This window comes from Lemur catta, chromosome 5, assembly GCF_020740605.2.
Source record: "Lemur catta isolate mLemCat1 chromosome 5, mLemCat1.pri, whole genome shotgun sequence".
Lineage (NCBI taxonomy): Eukaryota > Metazoa > Chordata > Mammalia > Primates > Lemuridae > Lemur > Lemur catta.
In genome coordinates, this window is record NC_059132.1 from 97,219,176 (window position 1) to 97,238,820 (window position 19,645).

A 19,645-nucleotide genomic window follows, 5' to 3' on the forward strand; every position below is an offset into this window, starting at 1 on the left:
AAGGGACAACCTAAAACTCTACATAAACTGAAATAGGGAAAGTCTGAAGGCAGGAGTGTGGGGAGATTTAGATGTATAAATAATTTAAACTTGATGGTAATATTTGGTTAGGAATGCCATTTATCACTAATAATTGTTACGGTGCATATGAAGTGACTTCTTACAAAGATAACATATAAATACAAATTCAGGCAATCCCCAGGTTACAGACAGGGTATGTTCCTGAAAACATCTTTAGGTTGGATTTGTATGTAACTTCGATCCCTGATGCACAGCACATATATAGTAATAATAATAATAATGACAAAGTATTAATAGCTCATATGTGGTAATAACAATACAGTGTAATACTGTAATAATAACACCACCCCTGTACTAAGTAACAGAAACTACTGTGCTCTTTCTTTTAATTCAAACAGAACATAAAAACAAACTCATATAAAAAGTTTAGATCAGAGATAGGGCAAATTTCAAAAAAGAATATTAAGGTTAACATTCACCTAATGTTGTATGAACACTCAACACTAGGCTAGTAGGAATGCTACACTTATTTTGATCTTCTAACCAAATCAATAAAAACCTTTCCATTTCAGTAATTAATCCACTACACTACTTAGTAATAATTGATGCTTTCGTTGGAGCACTGCCTTTCACATGTTCCTTTATTCTCACTTTATCCTTTATAATTGTTCCAACAGTCAAGCGACTGAAGCCTAATGCTTTCCCAATGAATGTCTGGCCTTTCTGCGAACACTTAATTATTACGACTTTCGTTCTACTTTCATTTCCATTGTAATCAACTTTCTCTTTGCTGCAGATTCACCTGGATTTGCAATGGACTCTCATAAACTCACAAAATCGAATAAAAAAGTTAACATGAAAGTGATGCTGTGTGGAAGGGACCACATAAACAATGAGAGTTCCTGCTAGCATAAAGATGCTGAGCCAACAAATCATTTACACCATGCAGGTGTGTTTACATGCGTGGAATAAACTAGTCCCTAAATTATTAATTTAATTTTTTAATTATAAATTATCCTTACAGAGAGCCTTGGGGGCTCATTTGTAACCACAGAACACTGTAAGTTGCGTCGTCCATAACCCAGGGAATGCTTGTATTAAAAGCATTATAATTTTTTTCTTTATCTTAATAAAATGAGAATTTTAATATATGCTTCTGTGGAAAACATGAAGGACTTCTCTATAACCTTCCAGAGTAAAGAGATTAGCATTATTATAGACATTTTTATTCTAAAAATGTTAAATTCACTGAACAAAGGTTCAAATTCACTAAAAGAAATCAGTTGCTTTAAAAAATATGAACAACCTGAAGAAAATTACATGATGTTATTAATAATAATGGACCTTGGTAAAGAAAAAGGATGGATATTCACTTTCACAAAAATCTGAAATTCACCATGTAATGTGGGTTTTTTTCCATAAAAATTACAGTTATTCATTCATTCAACAAATATTGACTGAGCATCTACTATGTGCTAGTCATATGCTAAGTAGTAAGGATTAAAAAAAAGAACCTCTTTTCTCACATAAAGTAAAATACATTGAAAGTAATGGACCCTAAACCCTTTACCTAAAAATTTAACATTTTTATAGGAAGTAAAAGATATATAATTCATAATTATTTTTATTTTGTGCTTAAAATATGTATTTATCTAATTATTATGATTTATCATAGTAAAGATCTTTTCAAAAGTCAAAGAAATAAACTAGTGAAAAGTAAAAAGAGAAAAAAAAACCCAAAGTGAAAATGAGTTTCCGCTCAAACTTTTTGTAATTTTAAATTTTATGATTATAAATTACAACAACTTTTCTGGGGCGGGGGCAGTGGGAAACATAGAACTTCATGATATTTGCCACAAGTTTCAAAAATCACATATTTAAGTCTGGTAATTCCACTTCTGGGAATTACAAAAGCAAAGAATTGCACAGAAATATCTTTATAACAATAGCATGGAAAAAAAGAAAAAAATCTAAATATTTGAGAGTGGAAGATAAAATAATTATAATTTATCCATATAAATGTCCATTATGCAGTCATTTAAAAAGAAGTTAGCCAACAAACTTTAAGGTAAAATATTTACTATGTAATTTTAAGTGAAAAGAACAGAATATAAAACTATGTATGTCCTAGGATTAACTGCACTAAAATACCTATAAGAAAGAAAAAAAATGTTTTAGGAATTATAATAAAATGTTAATAGTTGTTATATCTGGGTGAGAAAACTGCAATTTCATAATGAATATTATCATATTCATAGATTCTAAGGATTCCTTCCTACAGTAAAAAAAAAATGCATTTGACTTTAATGTCCCTATAAATCATCAATTCAGAAACTCCAAAAAAGGGAAACATTACATTTAAGCAAGTGGCTAACACTTGTAGTCTCCTAAAATTAATAATGTATTACATTATACCGTAATTGGCAACATTTCCATCTTAGCACTTTTCTTTCAAACTTAAATATAACTAGGCAAGTGTGATTTAGAAGATTTAATTTCACATATTAAAATCTTTTTTCAAAAGATGCTGAATGCCCAATTTACTATTTTTAAAATACTCATAATTAGCCAGTCAAAATAGGTTTTCTATAACAAAATAAGTATTAAACCTTCCGCAGAAATAATTTGGAGATATTTTTGTAGATATAATAGCCAGAAATCAGAAAACTGAATTTTAGGAATCCAATTAAAGAAATGTTGACTTCTCAGGAAAATTTTTACAATCTGAAGGGAGCATTAAAGCAGTGTAAAAAAGTACTTTCACCAATGTTAATCACTCCAGAGCTCATGAGTAACATCACAGTACACTATGGCCTTGGGCCAAATAATAAAGTGCCAAATGGAAAATGGCACAAGTCCATGGATTGTAAATACTGTATTAAAGGAAAATAAAGGAAAAAAAATCTTTCATTATAGTAATTACATATGCAGTTGCAGTACCAGTTCCTATGATGAATACATCAGTTTAGCAATTCCAAGAGTGGACACTGTTTAAACACATTCTCTATTGGCAGTAATTTTAAGTTTAAAACCTTACTGTGTGGTTCCCTTAGTTTCTAAACATTTTAAACTCTAAAGTGTTTCTGATTGGTGTAGTTGATTTATGACTATTACCCGAAATTTTCATGTGTGTCGTCATTGGATGATTATGCATCTATCTGATCCATTATATTATGCAACAGTAGCAAATAAAATACAGATAAATATGACAAAAATATTCATACCAATCAGCTTAAAAGTCAGATGATAAATTCTAGAGAAATGAAAAGTTTCTACTAACCCAACATCAATCATTCATTGGTCCATAAATGTTCTGCTACAGAACTTTTGAAAAGCCCCAAAATTAAGTTATTAAAGTTCAATAGTGAATTTGAAAATGTTTCAAAAAGAATTCAGAACCACATTAAGTAGCATCAACTCTAGTGGCAAGTCCTTAATGGATGTTCCTATCTCTAGGGCACTGGTTCTCAGTCTAAATTTACAAAACAATTGTGTTGTATAAGAAGTTAACAAGTATATGCATCATTTAGCTTTGCTAACTAATTTCCCCAAAATTTAGTGGCTTAAAGCTACAGACATATATTATTTCTGACAATTCTGAAGGTTAAGTGGGTAATTCTTCAGGTCTAGGCAAACTTCAGTTGGGGTGGGATGGTCTAGGATGGTGTCGTATGTCTGGCAATTTGCAGGATGATTAGACTGAGGGGATCTTAGCCAGGAGGGTCACTGCTCCAGAGTCTCTCATCCCCCAGAAGCTAGTAAAGATTTCTTAACGAAGCTAATGCAGGATTTCAAAGAGCAGCAAGGGAAGGCAAACCCTAACCACTTTCAAGACTGCTTGTGTCATGTTCCTCATATCACATTGTTCAAAGAAAGTTATGTGGGCAGACACAGACTCAAAGGCTGGAAAAATTGCTTCCATCTCTTTTACAGTAGGAGTACAAAGTCATAACACAAAAGGGCAAACACAGTGATGGGAAGAATTTGTGGTCATTTATTATAATCTATCACATTGCAAAATGCAAACAGCCTCTGCTCCCCATGGTCCATGGCCAACTATATTTCCATAAAACAACTATTTTTTATCACTTCATAATGCATATTAGTATATCAAAAGGCTGAGATACTGAAATGCCTATATAAAATGAGGCAAAGGATACAAAAACTATGCCTGACTCTACAACAAAGCTTAGTTTTTAAATAATTGTAATGTTAGAGCTTTTGCAAGAAAGTCCATGACTGAGAGGAAAATGATGATGGTGAGATAGCAGAATAGGACTTTCTACCATTCTTCCCTGACAGAAAATTTCAACAACTAACTGTCCACTCATGAAAATAACCTTCACAAAAGCTAAGAAATTCAAGAAAGAGATTAGAGCACCTGGATAGAGAACAAAAATAAGAAAGCTTGCATTGAAGGGGCTAGAGAGGACAGTTTCACATTACCCACTTCATCCCACACCCAAGCCCTGGCAGCACAGTGTAGAGAGACATTCTCTCTGTGAGGGAGGACAGTGAGGTAAGCATCCGACTTTGTCATAATTCCAGCATTAGGTATACCCCAGCCTGAGGCCAGGACACACAGCCCCAGGCTGGTTCCCTGCAAATTCAGGCTCTAGGCTTACACCTGGCAGCCCCAGACTCCAAACCAGCCCCCATGGCCTCAAGTTGGACTCAGGCTCTATGCCCACCACTATGGTCCTAACCTCCAGGCTCACCTCAGCATCAAGCATACCCCCACAGCCCCAAGCTCCAAGCCAGCCTCTGTGGTTCCAGGCCAGCCTCCATGGCTCCAGGTTCCAGGCCAGCCCTCATGCCAGATAGGACTCAGGCTCCAGACCCAACCCTGTGGAGTCTGGCTCTACTCCTACCTCAGCACCAAACCTGCCCCCTGTGGACCAAGACACCAGGCCACCCAAGGACTCCAGCAGCAAGCCAGCCTACAGAACCCACCAGATAGCCCAGCAAGAACCACTGGATGAGATGAATGGGGAAGGGCTTTCCCTAAAGAAGCCAATGTGTAAAGACTAGAAGAGCTGTCTACTTTTTCAAATGTACAGACAACAACATAAGGCCACAGTATCACAAGTAATTAGGGAATCAAGACACCACCAAAGGAACAAAATAAAGCACCAGTAACCAACCCTAAAGAACCCAAGATCTACAAACTGCCTGACAAAGAATTAAAATTAATCATTATAAGGAAGATCAGTGAGCTACAATAGAACTCAGATAAATACATGGAATCAGGAAAACAATGTATGAACAAAATGAAAAGTTGAAGAAAGAGATAGAAACCATAAACACACACACACACACACACACACACACACACACACACAAATTCTAGAGCTGAAGAACACAATGACTAAAAATTCAACAGAAAGCTTCAACTGTAGATGCAATTAAGCAGAAGAAAGAATCAGTGGACTCAAAGACACAGCCTTTGAAATTATCCATTCAGAGAAACAAAAAGAATAAAGAATGAAAAAGAGTGAAAAAAAGCCTAAGGGACTTATGGGACATCACGAAGTGAACCAATGTACCCATTATGAAAGACCCAGAAGAAGCAGAGAAAAGGGCAGAAAGTTTATTTAAAGAAATAATGACAAAAATTTCCCAAATCTGGAATAGGAAATGAACATCCAGATCCATGAAGCCCAAAGAACTCTAGACAAATTAAAATAAAGACAGCTTCACCAAAACACATTAGAATCACATTCTCAAAAGTCAAAGAATTTTGAAAACCACAGGAGGAAATCAACTCATCACATACAAGGGGACTCTCATAAGCCTATAAGTATATTTCGCAGAAAAAACCTTAGAGGTGAGGAGACAGTGAGATAATATATTCAAAATGCTGAAAGAAAAAAAAAAGCCAACTAAGAATACTACACCAGAAAAGCCTGGCCTTCAGAAATGAAGGAGAGATAAAGGCTTTCCCAGACAAACAAAAATTGTGGGAGTTCATCACCACTAGACCTATCTTACAAGAAATGCCAAAGGAAGTTCATCAAGCTGAAATAAAAAGGTGCTAACAATACAAAAACATACGAAAGTATAGAACTCACTGTGAAAGTAGGAATTTAGTCAAATTCTGAATTCTCTAATACTGTAATAATGGTGCATAAATCATTTTTAACTCTGGTATAAAAATTAAAAGAAAAATAATAAAAATTATAGCTACAATAATTTGTTAATGATGGATAAAAGACATAAATTTGTGACATCAATAACATAAAATGTAGGAATAGATGAAATTAAAGTGTACAGTTTTTGTGTCTGATTGAAGTTATCAGCTTAAAATAGACTATTTTAACTATAAAATACTTTATGTAAGCCTCATAGTAATCACAAAAAAAACTTATAGTAGATACACAAAAGATAAAGAAATCAAAACATACCCCTACAAAATACCGTCATATCAAAAAAGAAGACAGCAAGAGAGGAAGAAAGGAACAAAGGTAATATAAAACAGAATGTCATTATCTATCAATAATTACTTCAAATAGAAATGGATTAAATTCTCTAATCAAAAGACAGAGTGGCTGAATAGATTTAAACAAAAACAAGATCCAATAATATGCTGCCTACAAGAGATTCACATAAACTTTAAGAGCAAATGCAGACTGAAAATGAAGGGATAGAAAAAATATTTCCTGTAAATAGTAACCAAAAGAAAGCAGGGGTAGTTATGCTTACATCAGATCAAAGAGACTAAGCCAAAAACTGTCACAGGAGACAAAAAAGGTTATCAAATAATGAGAAAGCTGCCAATTCATCAAGAGGATATAACAATTGTAAATATATATGCACCAAACACTGGAGCACCTACATACATAAAGAAAATATTAACACAACTAAACGGAGAAATAGACAGCCATACAATAACACTAGAGAACTTTAAACCCCACTTTCCACAATGGACAGATCATCCAGACAAAAACATCAGTACAGAAACAGCAGACTTGAATAACACTATAGACCAAATGGATCTAACGGGCATATATAGAACATTCCATCCATCAGTAAGAGAATACACATTCTTTTGAAGTGCAAAGGAAACATTCTTCAGGATAAATCGATCATACGTTAGGCAAGAAAACAAGTCTTAACAAATTTTAAGAAGCCTGAAATCATATCAAGCATCTTTTCTGCCTACAATGATATGAAACAAAAATCAACAGCAGGAATAAAATTGGAAAATTCACAAACATGTAGAAATAAAAGAACATATTCCTGAACAACCAATGGGTCAAAGAAGAAATAAAAAAAATCTTAAGACAAATGAAAATGGAAAAACAACATACCAAAATTTATGGGATGCATCAAAAGCCATTCAAAGAGGGAATTTTATAGCAATAAATGCCTACATTGAGAAAAAAAGAAATATCTCAAATAAACAACCTAACTTCACACCATAAAGAACAACAAAAAGTAAAACAAACTAAGCCCAAAGTTAGAAGGAAAGAAACAACAAAGATCAGAGCAGAAATAAATGAAATAGAGACAAGAAAAAAAAATCAATAAGACTAAGAGTTTGTTTTTTTAAAAGATGAAATTGACAAACTTAAGCTAGACCATTAAGAAAAAAAGAAGATTTAAACAAAATCAGAAATGAAAGAGGACACAACACAACTGATACCAAAGAACTACAAAACATCATAAGAAACTACTACGAACAATTATACAACAGATTGGATAATCTAGAAGAAATGGATAAATTCCTAGAAACATGTAACCTACCAAGAGTAAATCATGAAGAAATAGAAAATCTGAACAGACCAATAATCAGCAAGGAGATTAAGACAAGATTAAGTCAATAATCAAAAACTTCCCAACAAAGAAAATCCCAAGAACTGACTGGCTTTATTGGTGAATTCTACTAAGCATTTAAAGAATTAACACCATTGCTTCTCAAACTCTTCCAAATAATTAAAGAGAACACTTCCAAACTCATTTTATGAGGCCAGCACTAATCTGATACCAAAGCCAGACAAGGACACTGTAGGAATAGAAAATTATAGGCCAATATCCCTGGTGAACATAAATGCAAAAATCTTCAACAAAATAATTGCAAACCAAATTCAACAGCACATTAAAAGGACCCCACCCCAATACCAAGTGGGATTTATCCCTGGGATGCAAGGCTGCTGGCTCAACATACGCAAACTACTAAGCATGATACATCACATTAACAAAATGAAGAATAAAAATCATATAATCGTCTCAACAGAATCAGAAAAAGCATTTGACAAAATTTAACATTCTTTCATGATAAAAACTCTCAATAAATTAGGAATAGAAAGAATGTACCTGAACATAATAAAGGCCATATATAATAAACTGACAGCTACCATCATACTCCACAGTGAAAAGCTAAAAGCTTTTTCTCTAAGATCAGGAACAAGACAAAGATGCTCACTTTTGGCACTTCCACTCAATATATTAATAGTACTGAAAGTCCTAGACAGAGAAATTAGGCAAGAAAAAGAAATAAAATGCATCTAAATTGGAGAGGAAGAAGTAAAATGGTCTGTTTGCAGCTGACATGATCTTACATATAGAAAACCCTACAGATTCCACCATAAAAAATGTTAGAACTAATAAATGAATTCAGTAAAGTGGCAGGATGAAAAATCTACATACAAAAATCAGTAGCATTTGTATACTCTAACAAGAAATTAGAAAAATTTTTTAAAAACGCATTTTAAATACTATCAAAAAAATTAAATACATATGAAAGATTTAACCAAGAAGAGAAAAAAAATCCATAAACTAGAAACTATAAAATACTGATGAAATAAAGAAGATACAAATCAATAGAATGATATCCCCACTTATGTATTAGAAGAATTAATATTGTTAAAATGTCCATACTACCCAAAATGGTTTATAAATTCTATGCAAGCCCTACCAAAGTTCAAATGGCATTTTTCACTGAAATAGAAAAAACTATTAAAATTCACACGGAAACATAAAGTTGCTGAACAGCCAAAGCAATCTTTAGCAAAAAGAACAAAGCTGGAAGCATCACATTACCTGATTCCAAAATATACTACAAACCTATGGTAATCAAACAGCATGTCAATATATGTGATAGGAAAAAATGGATATTAACATGCAGAAGAATGAAATTGCCTGGTTATCTCACATAATATATAAAAAATCAACTAAGGGATTAAAGACTTAAGTATAAGGATTGAAACTGTAAAACTACTAGAAGAAAATATAGGGAGAAAGCTCCATGACATTGGTCTGGGCAGTGCATTTTTTAATATGACCCCAAAAACACAAGCACTACTACTCAGCAATAGAAAGGAACAAACTACTGATACACAAAACAACTTGGATGAATCTCCAAGGACTTATACTAAATGAAAATAGCTAATACCAAAAGGTTACATATTGGGTGATTCCATCAATAGAACCTTTCTAACAAAATTTTAGAAATGAGGGCCGAAATGAGGTAGGTAGTTATGAAGGATCTTTGTGGTGATGGAGCTATTCATTATCTTGATTATGGTGATGAATATACAAACCTTTATGAGAGATAAAATAGTACAGAGCTAAATAAACATATGTATACATACACAAATGGGTAAAACAGGCAATCTGAATAAAATCAATGGATTATATCAATATGAATATTCTGCTTATGGTTTTGCACTATAATTTTACAAGATGTTGCCACTAGAGGAAACTGGTAAAGGATACACAGGATCTCCCTACATTACTTCTTACAACTGCACTGAATCTACAATTATCTCAATAAAAATTTCAGTTACGAAAGACATTGTTTTTTTAAAGTTTAGCCTAGGAAGTCAGTCTTCCTGGAGTCTCAATTTCTTTTAGACTTTGAATTAAACAGTGTGGCTAGTGTCGAGCATAAATGACTTACATTTGGGACATCAACTGCTACCTCCCTCATGGCACTGGGCCTGATGCCATTCATTGCCTGCAAGAAATCATTCAGAGTAATCTTCACCACGTCAGAAACTTTGCTATCAGTGAGGTTAGGCTGTTTCCTCAGGACTCTCCGCATGGCACAGAGACCTGCAAAGAGGAAAGTAACACGAGATATGTCTTTTACTCTATAAGTGCAGAGTGAACAATCAATGACAAAAATACAAGCCCCATGCATATTATAGCATTTACAATATTTTGCTCTTGTGTGAACGTACAGGGGTGAGGTGATAGGTGGGAAAAGAGATGGAAGAATGTGGAGGACAAAGGCAAAAATCCAAGTGCTCAGTTTTGGCAATGATAATATGACAAACTGATACTAAATATGAGAATACAGATATTTTGCAAATATAAAATAGGACCTACAAAACAGTAGCCATAAAAAAAGACCATAAAGTTTATCAAAATAATTTGTTTAGAGAATTTCATTTAAGAGAGTAAAATGCCCCTGCCCTTTTGGTAAATACATTCAAACTAGAAACACAAGGTTTTTGAGTCACTGGCATATCTGAAAGGAAATATTCAGTTGGCAGTTGGAAATGTGGCTTTGGAACACAAGAGAGAAGCAGACTTCACAGTTATGTGAATTTTCCTAGAGAAACAGAAGCATTGATTCAAGGAAGGTAGACACAAACTCTCCAAAACAGAGGGTTGAGTATCTTTCACCAGTAAGAAAAAAGTGAGTAATACAAAGACACTCAAAAAACAGATCCCTGCTATCTAAAATCTAGAAATCACTTATTTTAGGCCTATCTTACAAATGTCCATTTGGTTCTTCTGCCTTCCAAAACGCTGAAAAACAATTCTTTACTTTTCTGCTTACCTGGAGAGTAGAAGCACTGACTGCCTCTTTCCATAACTATCTTTTGAAGGATGTTTATATATAGGAAAACAGAATGTCTCCCACCAAAGCAAAGGATAGACATCCTTGCTGCCTATTATAAAAGATTCGGGTTCTATAAGTTCAAGGTTCCCCTCCCATAATGCAACTTTGTATGGACTCAGGTGTCAGCCAGCCCACTGTGTCACTCTGTGAAAACTGAAACTTAGGGAACTGGTACAAATGCTGCTACTCTAGCTACTTCAGTTGCTGTAATTTTCCGTCTTTTTTGTGACTCTTCTGCAAGCACTCATAATCTCAGACCCTTCAGTTGTGACAGAAGAATAAACATTGCTATTGTTTGAATGTTTTTGTCCCCTCCAAAACTCATGTTGAAACTTAATCCCTAATGCAAGAGTGCTGGGAGGCAAGACCTAATGAGAGATGCTTAGGTCGTGAAGGTGGACTCCTCAGGAATGGATTAGTGCTGCTATAAAAACGGCTTGCAGGAGTGCGCTCACTCTCTCCTGCTCTGCCATGTGAGGGTACAATATTCCTCCCCTCCAGAGGACAAAGCATTCAAAGTACCATCTTAGATGCAGATACTGAGCTCTAACCTGCCAGCTCCTTGATCCTGCACTTCCCAGCCTCCAGAACTGTGAGAAATAAATTTCTGTTCTTTATAAATTACCCAGTCTGTGGTATTTTGTTATGGCAGCACAAAACAGATTAAGATAATGTTAAATTAGGTTGCTTTATTGCTCAACATACTTATTAGTTAATGGTGCAGTAGCATAAAAAAAAAAAACTTCAATAATACAGATAGTCCCGACTAAAAATGGTTCAATCTACGATGGTCTGATTTAGGATTTTTCAACTTTACAATGATCCTAAAAGTGATACACGTTCGGTAGAAACTGTACTTCTCTTGTGATGCTAGGCAGTGGCACCAAAGCCCCGCACCCAGTCAGCCACATCTTTGCAACTTATGATATTTTCAATTTACAACAGGTTTATCAGGATATAACCCCATCATAAGTCAAGGAGCATCTGTAAAGTGCTGTGTTGTATTAAACAGCACGTTGGTGGCCTGAAAGAATTTAAGCTGTTTCTAAAATATCTAACACAAATGGAAGTAATCAAAAGAGCAGAATAACTAACTCTTCCTCATGTCCCAAATGACTATTTGGCAATACCTGTCAATATTTCTAATTTGACCCAAATACTCCACTCTTACCTGTACTAAGATAGAAAAACTGAAACAGGGAAAGTGGTCTAATAATTTTCCTGCCACATTTGTTATCTCATGCAAGCATAAAATGTGACAATAGACAACACCCATTATTTTCATTTGAGGAAGAGATTTGGAAAAGGTAGGCAATGTATAGTTTTAAAAAGCATATATAATATAATATAAATGTGTATTTGTAAAACAACAAAACTACTATGATTTCTAATACAACCACAGAATTTAGAGCTGGGCAAAATCTCCACACCTTGAGGATAGCAAGAAAATAGCAGTAATTCACCAGAGAAGGAAAAAAAAAAGCAAGAGAATAAAGAAGCATGAATTTTTCAAAAGTTAAGAAAAAGTACAAAGACTAATTCTGTAATGAACATAGCACAACTTAACATATCCAAATAGTAAGTAAACATACATTTCAATGATGTAATCTTTTCTAAAAATATTTTCAGAATTTTTAATTGCTTATTTTAGATTATAAATCTAAATTTATAGAATTTATAGAAGATAAGTCTTCAAGCCTTGCTTTATCACTCATTTTAGTCTCTAGACAGGAATACAAAATTCTGTTGACTAATTCTAAAATAAACATATGATTAAAAGATGAAAATGGACCATCAATGAGCATACTCAATCAAGAATTAAAAAATAAAGGTTTTTTTTTTTGAGACAGAGTCTCACTTTGTTGCCTGGGCTACAGTGAGTGCCGTGGCGTCAGTCCAGCTCATAGCAACCTCAAACTCCTGGGCTTAAGCAATCCTACTGCCTCCACCTCCCGAGTAGCTGGGGCTACAGGTATGCGCCACCATGCCCGGCTAATGTTTTCTATATATATTTTTAGTTATCCAGATAATTTTTTTATTTCTATTTTTAGTAGAGATGGGGTTTCGCTCAGGCTGGTCTCGAACTCCTGACCTCGAGCGATCCACCCGCCTCGGCCTCCCAGAGGGCTAGGATTATAAGCGTGAGCCACTGCGCCCGGCCAAAAAAAAAATAAAGGTTTTTAAGTAAAGGCATTCTGGCCAAGTAAAGAGAGTAGATTAAATATAAGCACTTATTTGTGCTCCCTGTACTAAATCATACCCATAACTATGATTATATACTGAGTCTCACACCTCCTTCTAGTAAAGCATCAAACCTGGGGGTGCTCTTAGGGACTCACAATACATGTAGATAAACATAAATGGATAATTACTGTATAAAATAACAAAAATAATATTTTAGGAGTAAAAAGAAACAAAGTGTTCCCAAGTGTTTGCACTGTTCTCATACTAGTCTCTAATAAGCCAAGCAGACATATTGTAATATGTAGGTAATCACTAAAAGACCAGTTAAAATGTATAACTAAAAAGATAATGGAAAGAGGATGAAATAATAAAAATACTTTCTTATTTGAAAAGAAGGCAAGAAAAGAGTGGAAAAAAACATAGAACAAATGGAACAAATAAAAAGTAGTACACTAAACCTAAGTATTTTAAGATATTACCCTAATATAAATGTATTAAGTACTTGAATTAAAAGAATGACAATTATCAGATGTATTTTTTTAAAAAACCCAAATGTATGCTGCTTATAAGAGATGTATCTGAAATGTAAGAATACAGAAAGGTTGAGAGTAAAAGAATACAAAAAGGAATACCATACAAACAGAAGGATAATAGTATACCTATTATCTACTATCAAATAGGCTTTAAGCAAGAGGTATTACCAGACATTCGGGATAATAAAAGGGTCAATCTACCAAGATCATAAAAATTCTAAATTAATAGATACCTAATAACAAAATCTCAAAATATATAAAAAATTAACTAAAATGAAAAACAGACAAATCTACAACCTTAACTTGCAGATTTTAACACACTTCCCTTAGCAACCAAAAAAAAAAAAAAGATACAGAAGCTATGAAAAACAAAATTAACTCATTTATCTTAATGAGCATATATAAAAAACAATACCTCAAATAGTAAAATATCTATGCTTTCAAGTGTATCTGGAATATGTACGAAAACTGACCATACGCTGGGACACAAAGCAACTCTTCACACAATTTAAGGATTGAAATCATGAAGTATAATCCTTTGATCACAGGAGAATGAATAACAAAATCAGTAACAAAAAGGTACCAAAAAATACACAAATATTTGTAAACTAGTCAATCTGTTTCTAAATAACTCATGCTTCAAAAAAATCACAATGAAAACTGTGAATTTTGTTAATAGAATGAAAAATATAATGAAAATCTGTAGGTTACTGCTAAAGCTATACTTAGAGGGATACTAACAGGCATAATGTACATGTTAGAAAAGAAAAAAGACTGAAAAATCAATGAGGTACTCATCTTAAGAAATTAGAAAAAGAAAAAAATAAACCAAAAAAAAAGAGGGAAATAATGAAGACAATGGAAATTAATGAAATACAAAACAAATACACACACAAAAAAGATCACCTACACAACCCTCACAGAAATCATTTAGTACATTCCTTTATTTCACAAATGAAGAAAGACTAAAACGTGTGTCTAAGTTCAAGTAGTTAGATCTAAAAAATGAGTTGATGTTAACCTGAAAAAATGGGAACTGAGGCCAAAGAGGCAGCAGAGTATTCCAGGTAGAGGGAACAGCATATAAAAGGCCTAGAGGCAAGAATAAGCAGAGCACTTTAGACATTATGTGGCCCTGTAGAAAACAAAAGACAAAATCCCTGTCCTCAAAGAGTTCTTATATATGAAAGAACATGTTTTAAATAAACCTAAATCCAACTCTATTAATTTGTCTGTAGATACATGATAAGATAAAGTATAGCCGATTGTCTGAAAGGGGAAAAGAACAATATGGAACTTTACTGATTTGCAAAAGCTATAAAAATGTAACAAGGGATCCTGGAGATTCCTGCCACAGGCCTTAAGATTCTTTCCCACTCTGGAGTACTATGATTCTAGACTGTATATAAATATACCCTATTTTATATAATAAATGCTACTCTTATTAAATGTATTATCAGAGCTTACAGAAATTAAAGATCCCTGGAGCTATCATATTAATGTAACCAATCCTCTATAGCTCTAGCCATTAGCTCAAGTCCAAGTTTAAATAAAACTTTGCTCCTTGGGCCATCAGTTACTTCATTAACTAAATGGAAGATTAAAATATATCTTGTCTAAATATTTAAGTTTAAATTGCTTAAGATTCTATGATGGTAAATTTAAATTATTGGCCATCAACCATTCCTAATGTCATACAGTAATCTATGCCAAGAGATTAAATTTTTTAAAATATGCATATTTTTAGAAACCAGAAGACAATTGACTAGAGGAGCAAATGGACACATGTACATCACTGATAAATAGAGCAAACAATCTATGTTTCCTTTTCTAAGTTGGAACTTAATTTTTTAAGATGTAAACAAACAGAAACAGTATTTCTATGTTCTTAAGAAACATAACTTGGAAAAAAACAGGTGTGGCTAATTAAACAATAGATGTGTCATTTTGTTTTCATTATTTTTTTTTCCAATGCTCTTAAAATTTTTAAGAATGGAAAACAAGATACAAGGAAGGGAAGAAAAGGCAAAATGCCCGAGGCAAGACTAATGTCAACACATTCTTTCCAGTGTATGACTCCTTCCACCTCAACCTCCATATCAATATCCAGATATAACCATTTTTGGACAAGAGCAATTATTCTGAACTCATGCTCTTCAAAACCATCTGCTCCAGATGCAATCAACAAACATCATCTTGCCCCATGCATATGGAATCCTGTTACACTTTTATACTCAATGTTTGCTAAATTATGGGTTATTTTTAAGAATGCAATTAAGTTCCTTCATTAGATAGTAACAAATAATAAACTTAAACTGATCAGAGGAGTAATAATGCTTTTTAGAATTATTATCTACAGAAACTTAATTATATGAAGAAGTAACATAAAACATGGGCATCTGGATCTCATATCTGAATTCTAAAAGTTGAGCATAAAATTTCCTAATGATATACTCATGCATATGAAGACTGAAAGCAAGTATAACAAAAATCTAAGTCTCTCTTTTTAAAATATACTTTCCTCAGAATACCAGGACCAGAAAATTTGTTTTATCTGGAGTCTTTACTCTCCCTCAACTCTGTATTAAGTACAGACAAGGTGATGAGTATCACGTGATATATTACTGGGAGAGTTTCATTTCTCACTGCTCATTAATAGAAAAGAAAGCAAAAACAGAATACTCTCAAAGAGGGTATTGTGGTTCTCACTTTATTTATATTACAAGTGACTGCTGTAACTTAAACTGATTACAGTTTATTCTGAACCTCTTATCACTTTCAAAAGTTGCTTTTAAAAGTAATAGCACTGTGGAAGGCACACTTGTCTCCAGACTGCATCTTGGGCCAAGGCTTACACCTCACTAACTGCTTGTTTACATATATCCCATAGTCTCTCTTCATCTGTGAAATAAGGGAACGTACTGAACTATCTCTGAAAAGGTATTCTAGTTCTAAAACAATCACTTCACTAGTCTCAGGTTTCAACAAACTTCCCTAAAGATACAGCTTTTAGTTTCAAATTTTTAATATCAAATTATTTAGCTGTCTGGCTTAGCAATCTTACTAAAATACCTAGTTCAATAAAAAAAAAATGTTGATCAGAGCACAATTCTTGTGCTAAGAGAGGTTAGAGATCCACAACTGGGTGGACTAACGCAGGGCCCAGGCAATAGGAGAGGAACCAGGAAAATAATGAAGGAATATAGTTGGATCTGGTTTTCACCTGGTGGAGGAGAGAGGGGTGGCAAAAGGAGAGGGAGGACCAACTATATTTATCCCTTTTTTTATGGAAGGTACAAAAACTCTAAATAATAGCACACCATTAAAACTGAAAAAGTAATTGACAATCACTATCTCTGCTCCTTCAACTCTGAATCACCACTCAATTTACTATAATCTAGCAGCTAGGTACAAGACTCTTCCAGGGCTCTCCTGACCTTCCAGGTAGGAAACTAACCACTTTATGTCACTGTGGTCTCTAATACTATTGATCCTAGCTTGATTACCTGTGTGATTGTAAGTTCCTTAACCTCCTGACATAAGTTTCTTCAACTATAAAATAAAGATAATCTCATAGTGTTGTGAGGAAGAAATGCATTTATATATGTAAGGTGCTTCAAACAATGGTTAACACATTACAAGTATTCAATGAGTGAATTAGTGTTAACTAATACTACATTATTTCCTCCCCCAAAAGTTTCCCTCATTTCATTTGAGTCACCACTTTCTTTGGGTTTTCTTCCCATCTCTCTAGCCATTCCTCAGTCTCCTATCCCAGATCTTTTTTTAACAACCCAACCTTTGAATGGTAGTGTTAACCAAGATCCCTCTTCTCTCTTCATTAGTATTCTGAACCTCCCTGATCATTCATGTAACACCCAACACCTGTATTGTAATTCCCTGTATCTTGAGCTCCATAAGGAGACAGCCCTCATCTGTCTTATCCACTGAGGTAGCCCCAGCACCTACTGTAGTGCCTGGCTCAAAAAATGAATGAATGAACTCTACTCACTCTCTCTTAGTGATTTCATTCATTTCTATAACTTCAGTCACCGTGTAACTGCTGATAATTCTCAAGTCCATAACTCTAACCCAGACCTGTCCTTATGTCCACAACCTGTAATTCAAAGTCCTACAAGTTAGACAATGTAAAGAATAAAGAGAGATGAGAGGCCGGGGGGGAAGAGTAGGGAGGAAAAAGGTACTTCAATAGTACAGATGAACTGAACTTAATTTCTAAGAAGTCAAATTTTGAATAAATTTGAAAATAGAGCTGACAGGATTTGATAAAAAGTAAAAGAAAAAGGAATCAAGAATAACTCTCAGAAATAACTTTTATTCAGATAGACTAGTTTTACTTTTGTGATTGTTTTAATTAGAAAGAAAACCTTTCCTCAAGTTTTATACTTTTATAGTCATGGGAAAACCGCTCAGAAAATTTTCCACTAGCAATGTAAATGGTATATGTCATTTAGAGTTTAAACAGAATCAAAACTACAACCCGTTTTTCTGAAATAAACCATTCAGCTCCAGTCACTTCAAATGAGTAGCAAACGTAATACCTGCTTCACTAACAACAACAAAAAAATCCCTCTCTTGCCAAGCATGGTGGTTCATGCCTATAATCCCAGCACCCGGGGAGACCAAGGCAGCAAGCCAGGAGGACTGCTTCAGCCAAAAGTTCAAGACCAGCCTGGGCAACACAGTGAGACCCTGTCTCTATAAAAAATTTAAAACTTAGCCAGGCATGGTGGTGTGTGCCTGTAGTCCTAGCTACACAGGAAGCTGCAGTGGGAGGATCACTGGAGCCCAGGAGTTCGAGGTGGCAGTGAGCTATTGTTTGTGCCACTGCTCTTCAGCCTGGGTGACAGAGCAAGACCCTGATTCTACTTAAAAAAAAAAACAAAAAACCCTCTCTATATGATATCTATAATATTTATGCAGTAGGACAAATTCTAATGTCACAAATCTAATATTCCATCACTACATTTCAGAATTTCAAAACAGAGGGGGCAATTCATTGCTTTATGAGATATTATGCTGCATAATTACTGTTTATCCAGCTATAATAATAAATATATGGCCCCTTATAAAATGCATTAGAGTGATATGACATATACATCAATTTAATTTGTAGTCCTACTTCTGTTGCTCTACTGAGGGCCTACAGTGAACTTACATGTGGCATGAGATGGGTGGAGGAGGGAAGACTATGACTTTGCCTAGGTATGACATAACACCCCCAAGTTCCGCAAGAAAATCCATCAAGGAGGCTATCCCAAAAGAGCCTTATCTAGTTCTAGTCTGCATATTCATATTGATGGGCAAGACCTTTACTGATCTAGTAAAAAATCACTACTCGAGTGAAGTAAAGGATTCTGCCAGATTTCCCTGGTATTTCTTATATAGCACAGCCAAGAATAGTTCATAAAGTATCAGGAATATTGCCAAAATTCAAAGACACTTCTACCAGGAAATACATAAATTATATAAAATACAATTTTTTTAAAATGTTTAAATATCACCTTGCCAAAGGCAAAAGAAAAACAAAGAGAAATGAAGTGACACTTACCAAAGACCTATATAAACCATGACCACTACTGCCAGGCTATATTTCTAAACCTCATGAAGACTCTTAACAATATAATGTTATCCCTATTTAGCTGGTGAGGAAACAAAACTCAAGAGGTTGAATGCCTTGGCCAATGTCTCTCAGCTGGTAAAGTGTAATGTATTTGAATCTAGAGTTCACCATAATCTTTCCAGTAAACCCCATTATTTTCCTGGGCTTCATTTAAAAATACTGAATTTTTACAGAATCAATATTTTAATTTTACCAAAAAAATGACATTGGCAGAATTCAAAAAATGGTAAAAAAGTTAGAGAACCTTTCATAACAGCTGGACTATTATTAATGTGCACATAGTAGATGCTCCATGAATTCCTATAAAAATAAGCTAGTGGGGAGTAGGAGGGAAGACTAATGAGCTATAAATTATCTCAGAACTCTAGACAAAATAGATAAAATTTTCCATCTCAAAAAAAGTTACAGTAA

General features: G+C 34.1%; 1 protein-coding gene across 1 annotated transcript in view; it reads right to left on the minus strand.

Moving 5' to 3' along the window:
- Positions 1–19,645, minus strand: part of SPATA5 (spermatogenesis associated 5) — a 236,264-nt gene that overhangs the window by 194,484 nt on the left and 22,135 nt on the right. The window contains exon 10 of the mRNA XM_045552319.1: positions 9,923–10,077. Within this exon, the coding sequence (XP_045408275.1) occupies positions 9,923–10,077 (155 nt within the window). The remainder of the gene's footprint in view (positions 1–9,922; positions 10,078–19,645) is intronic.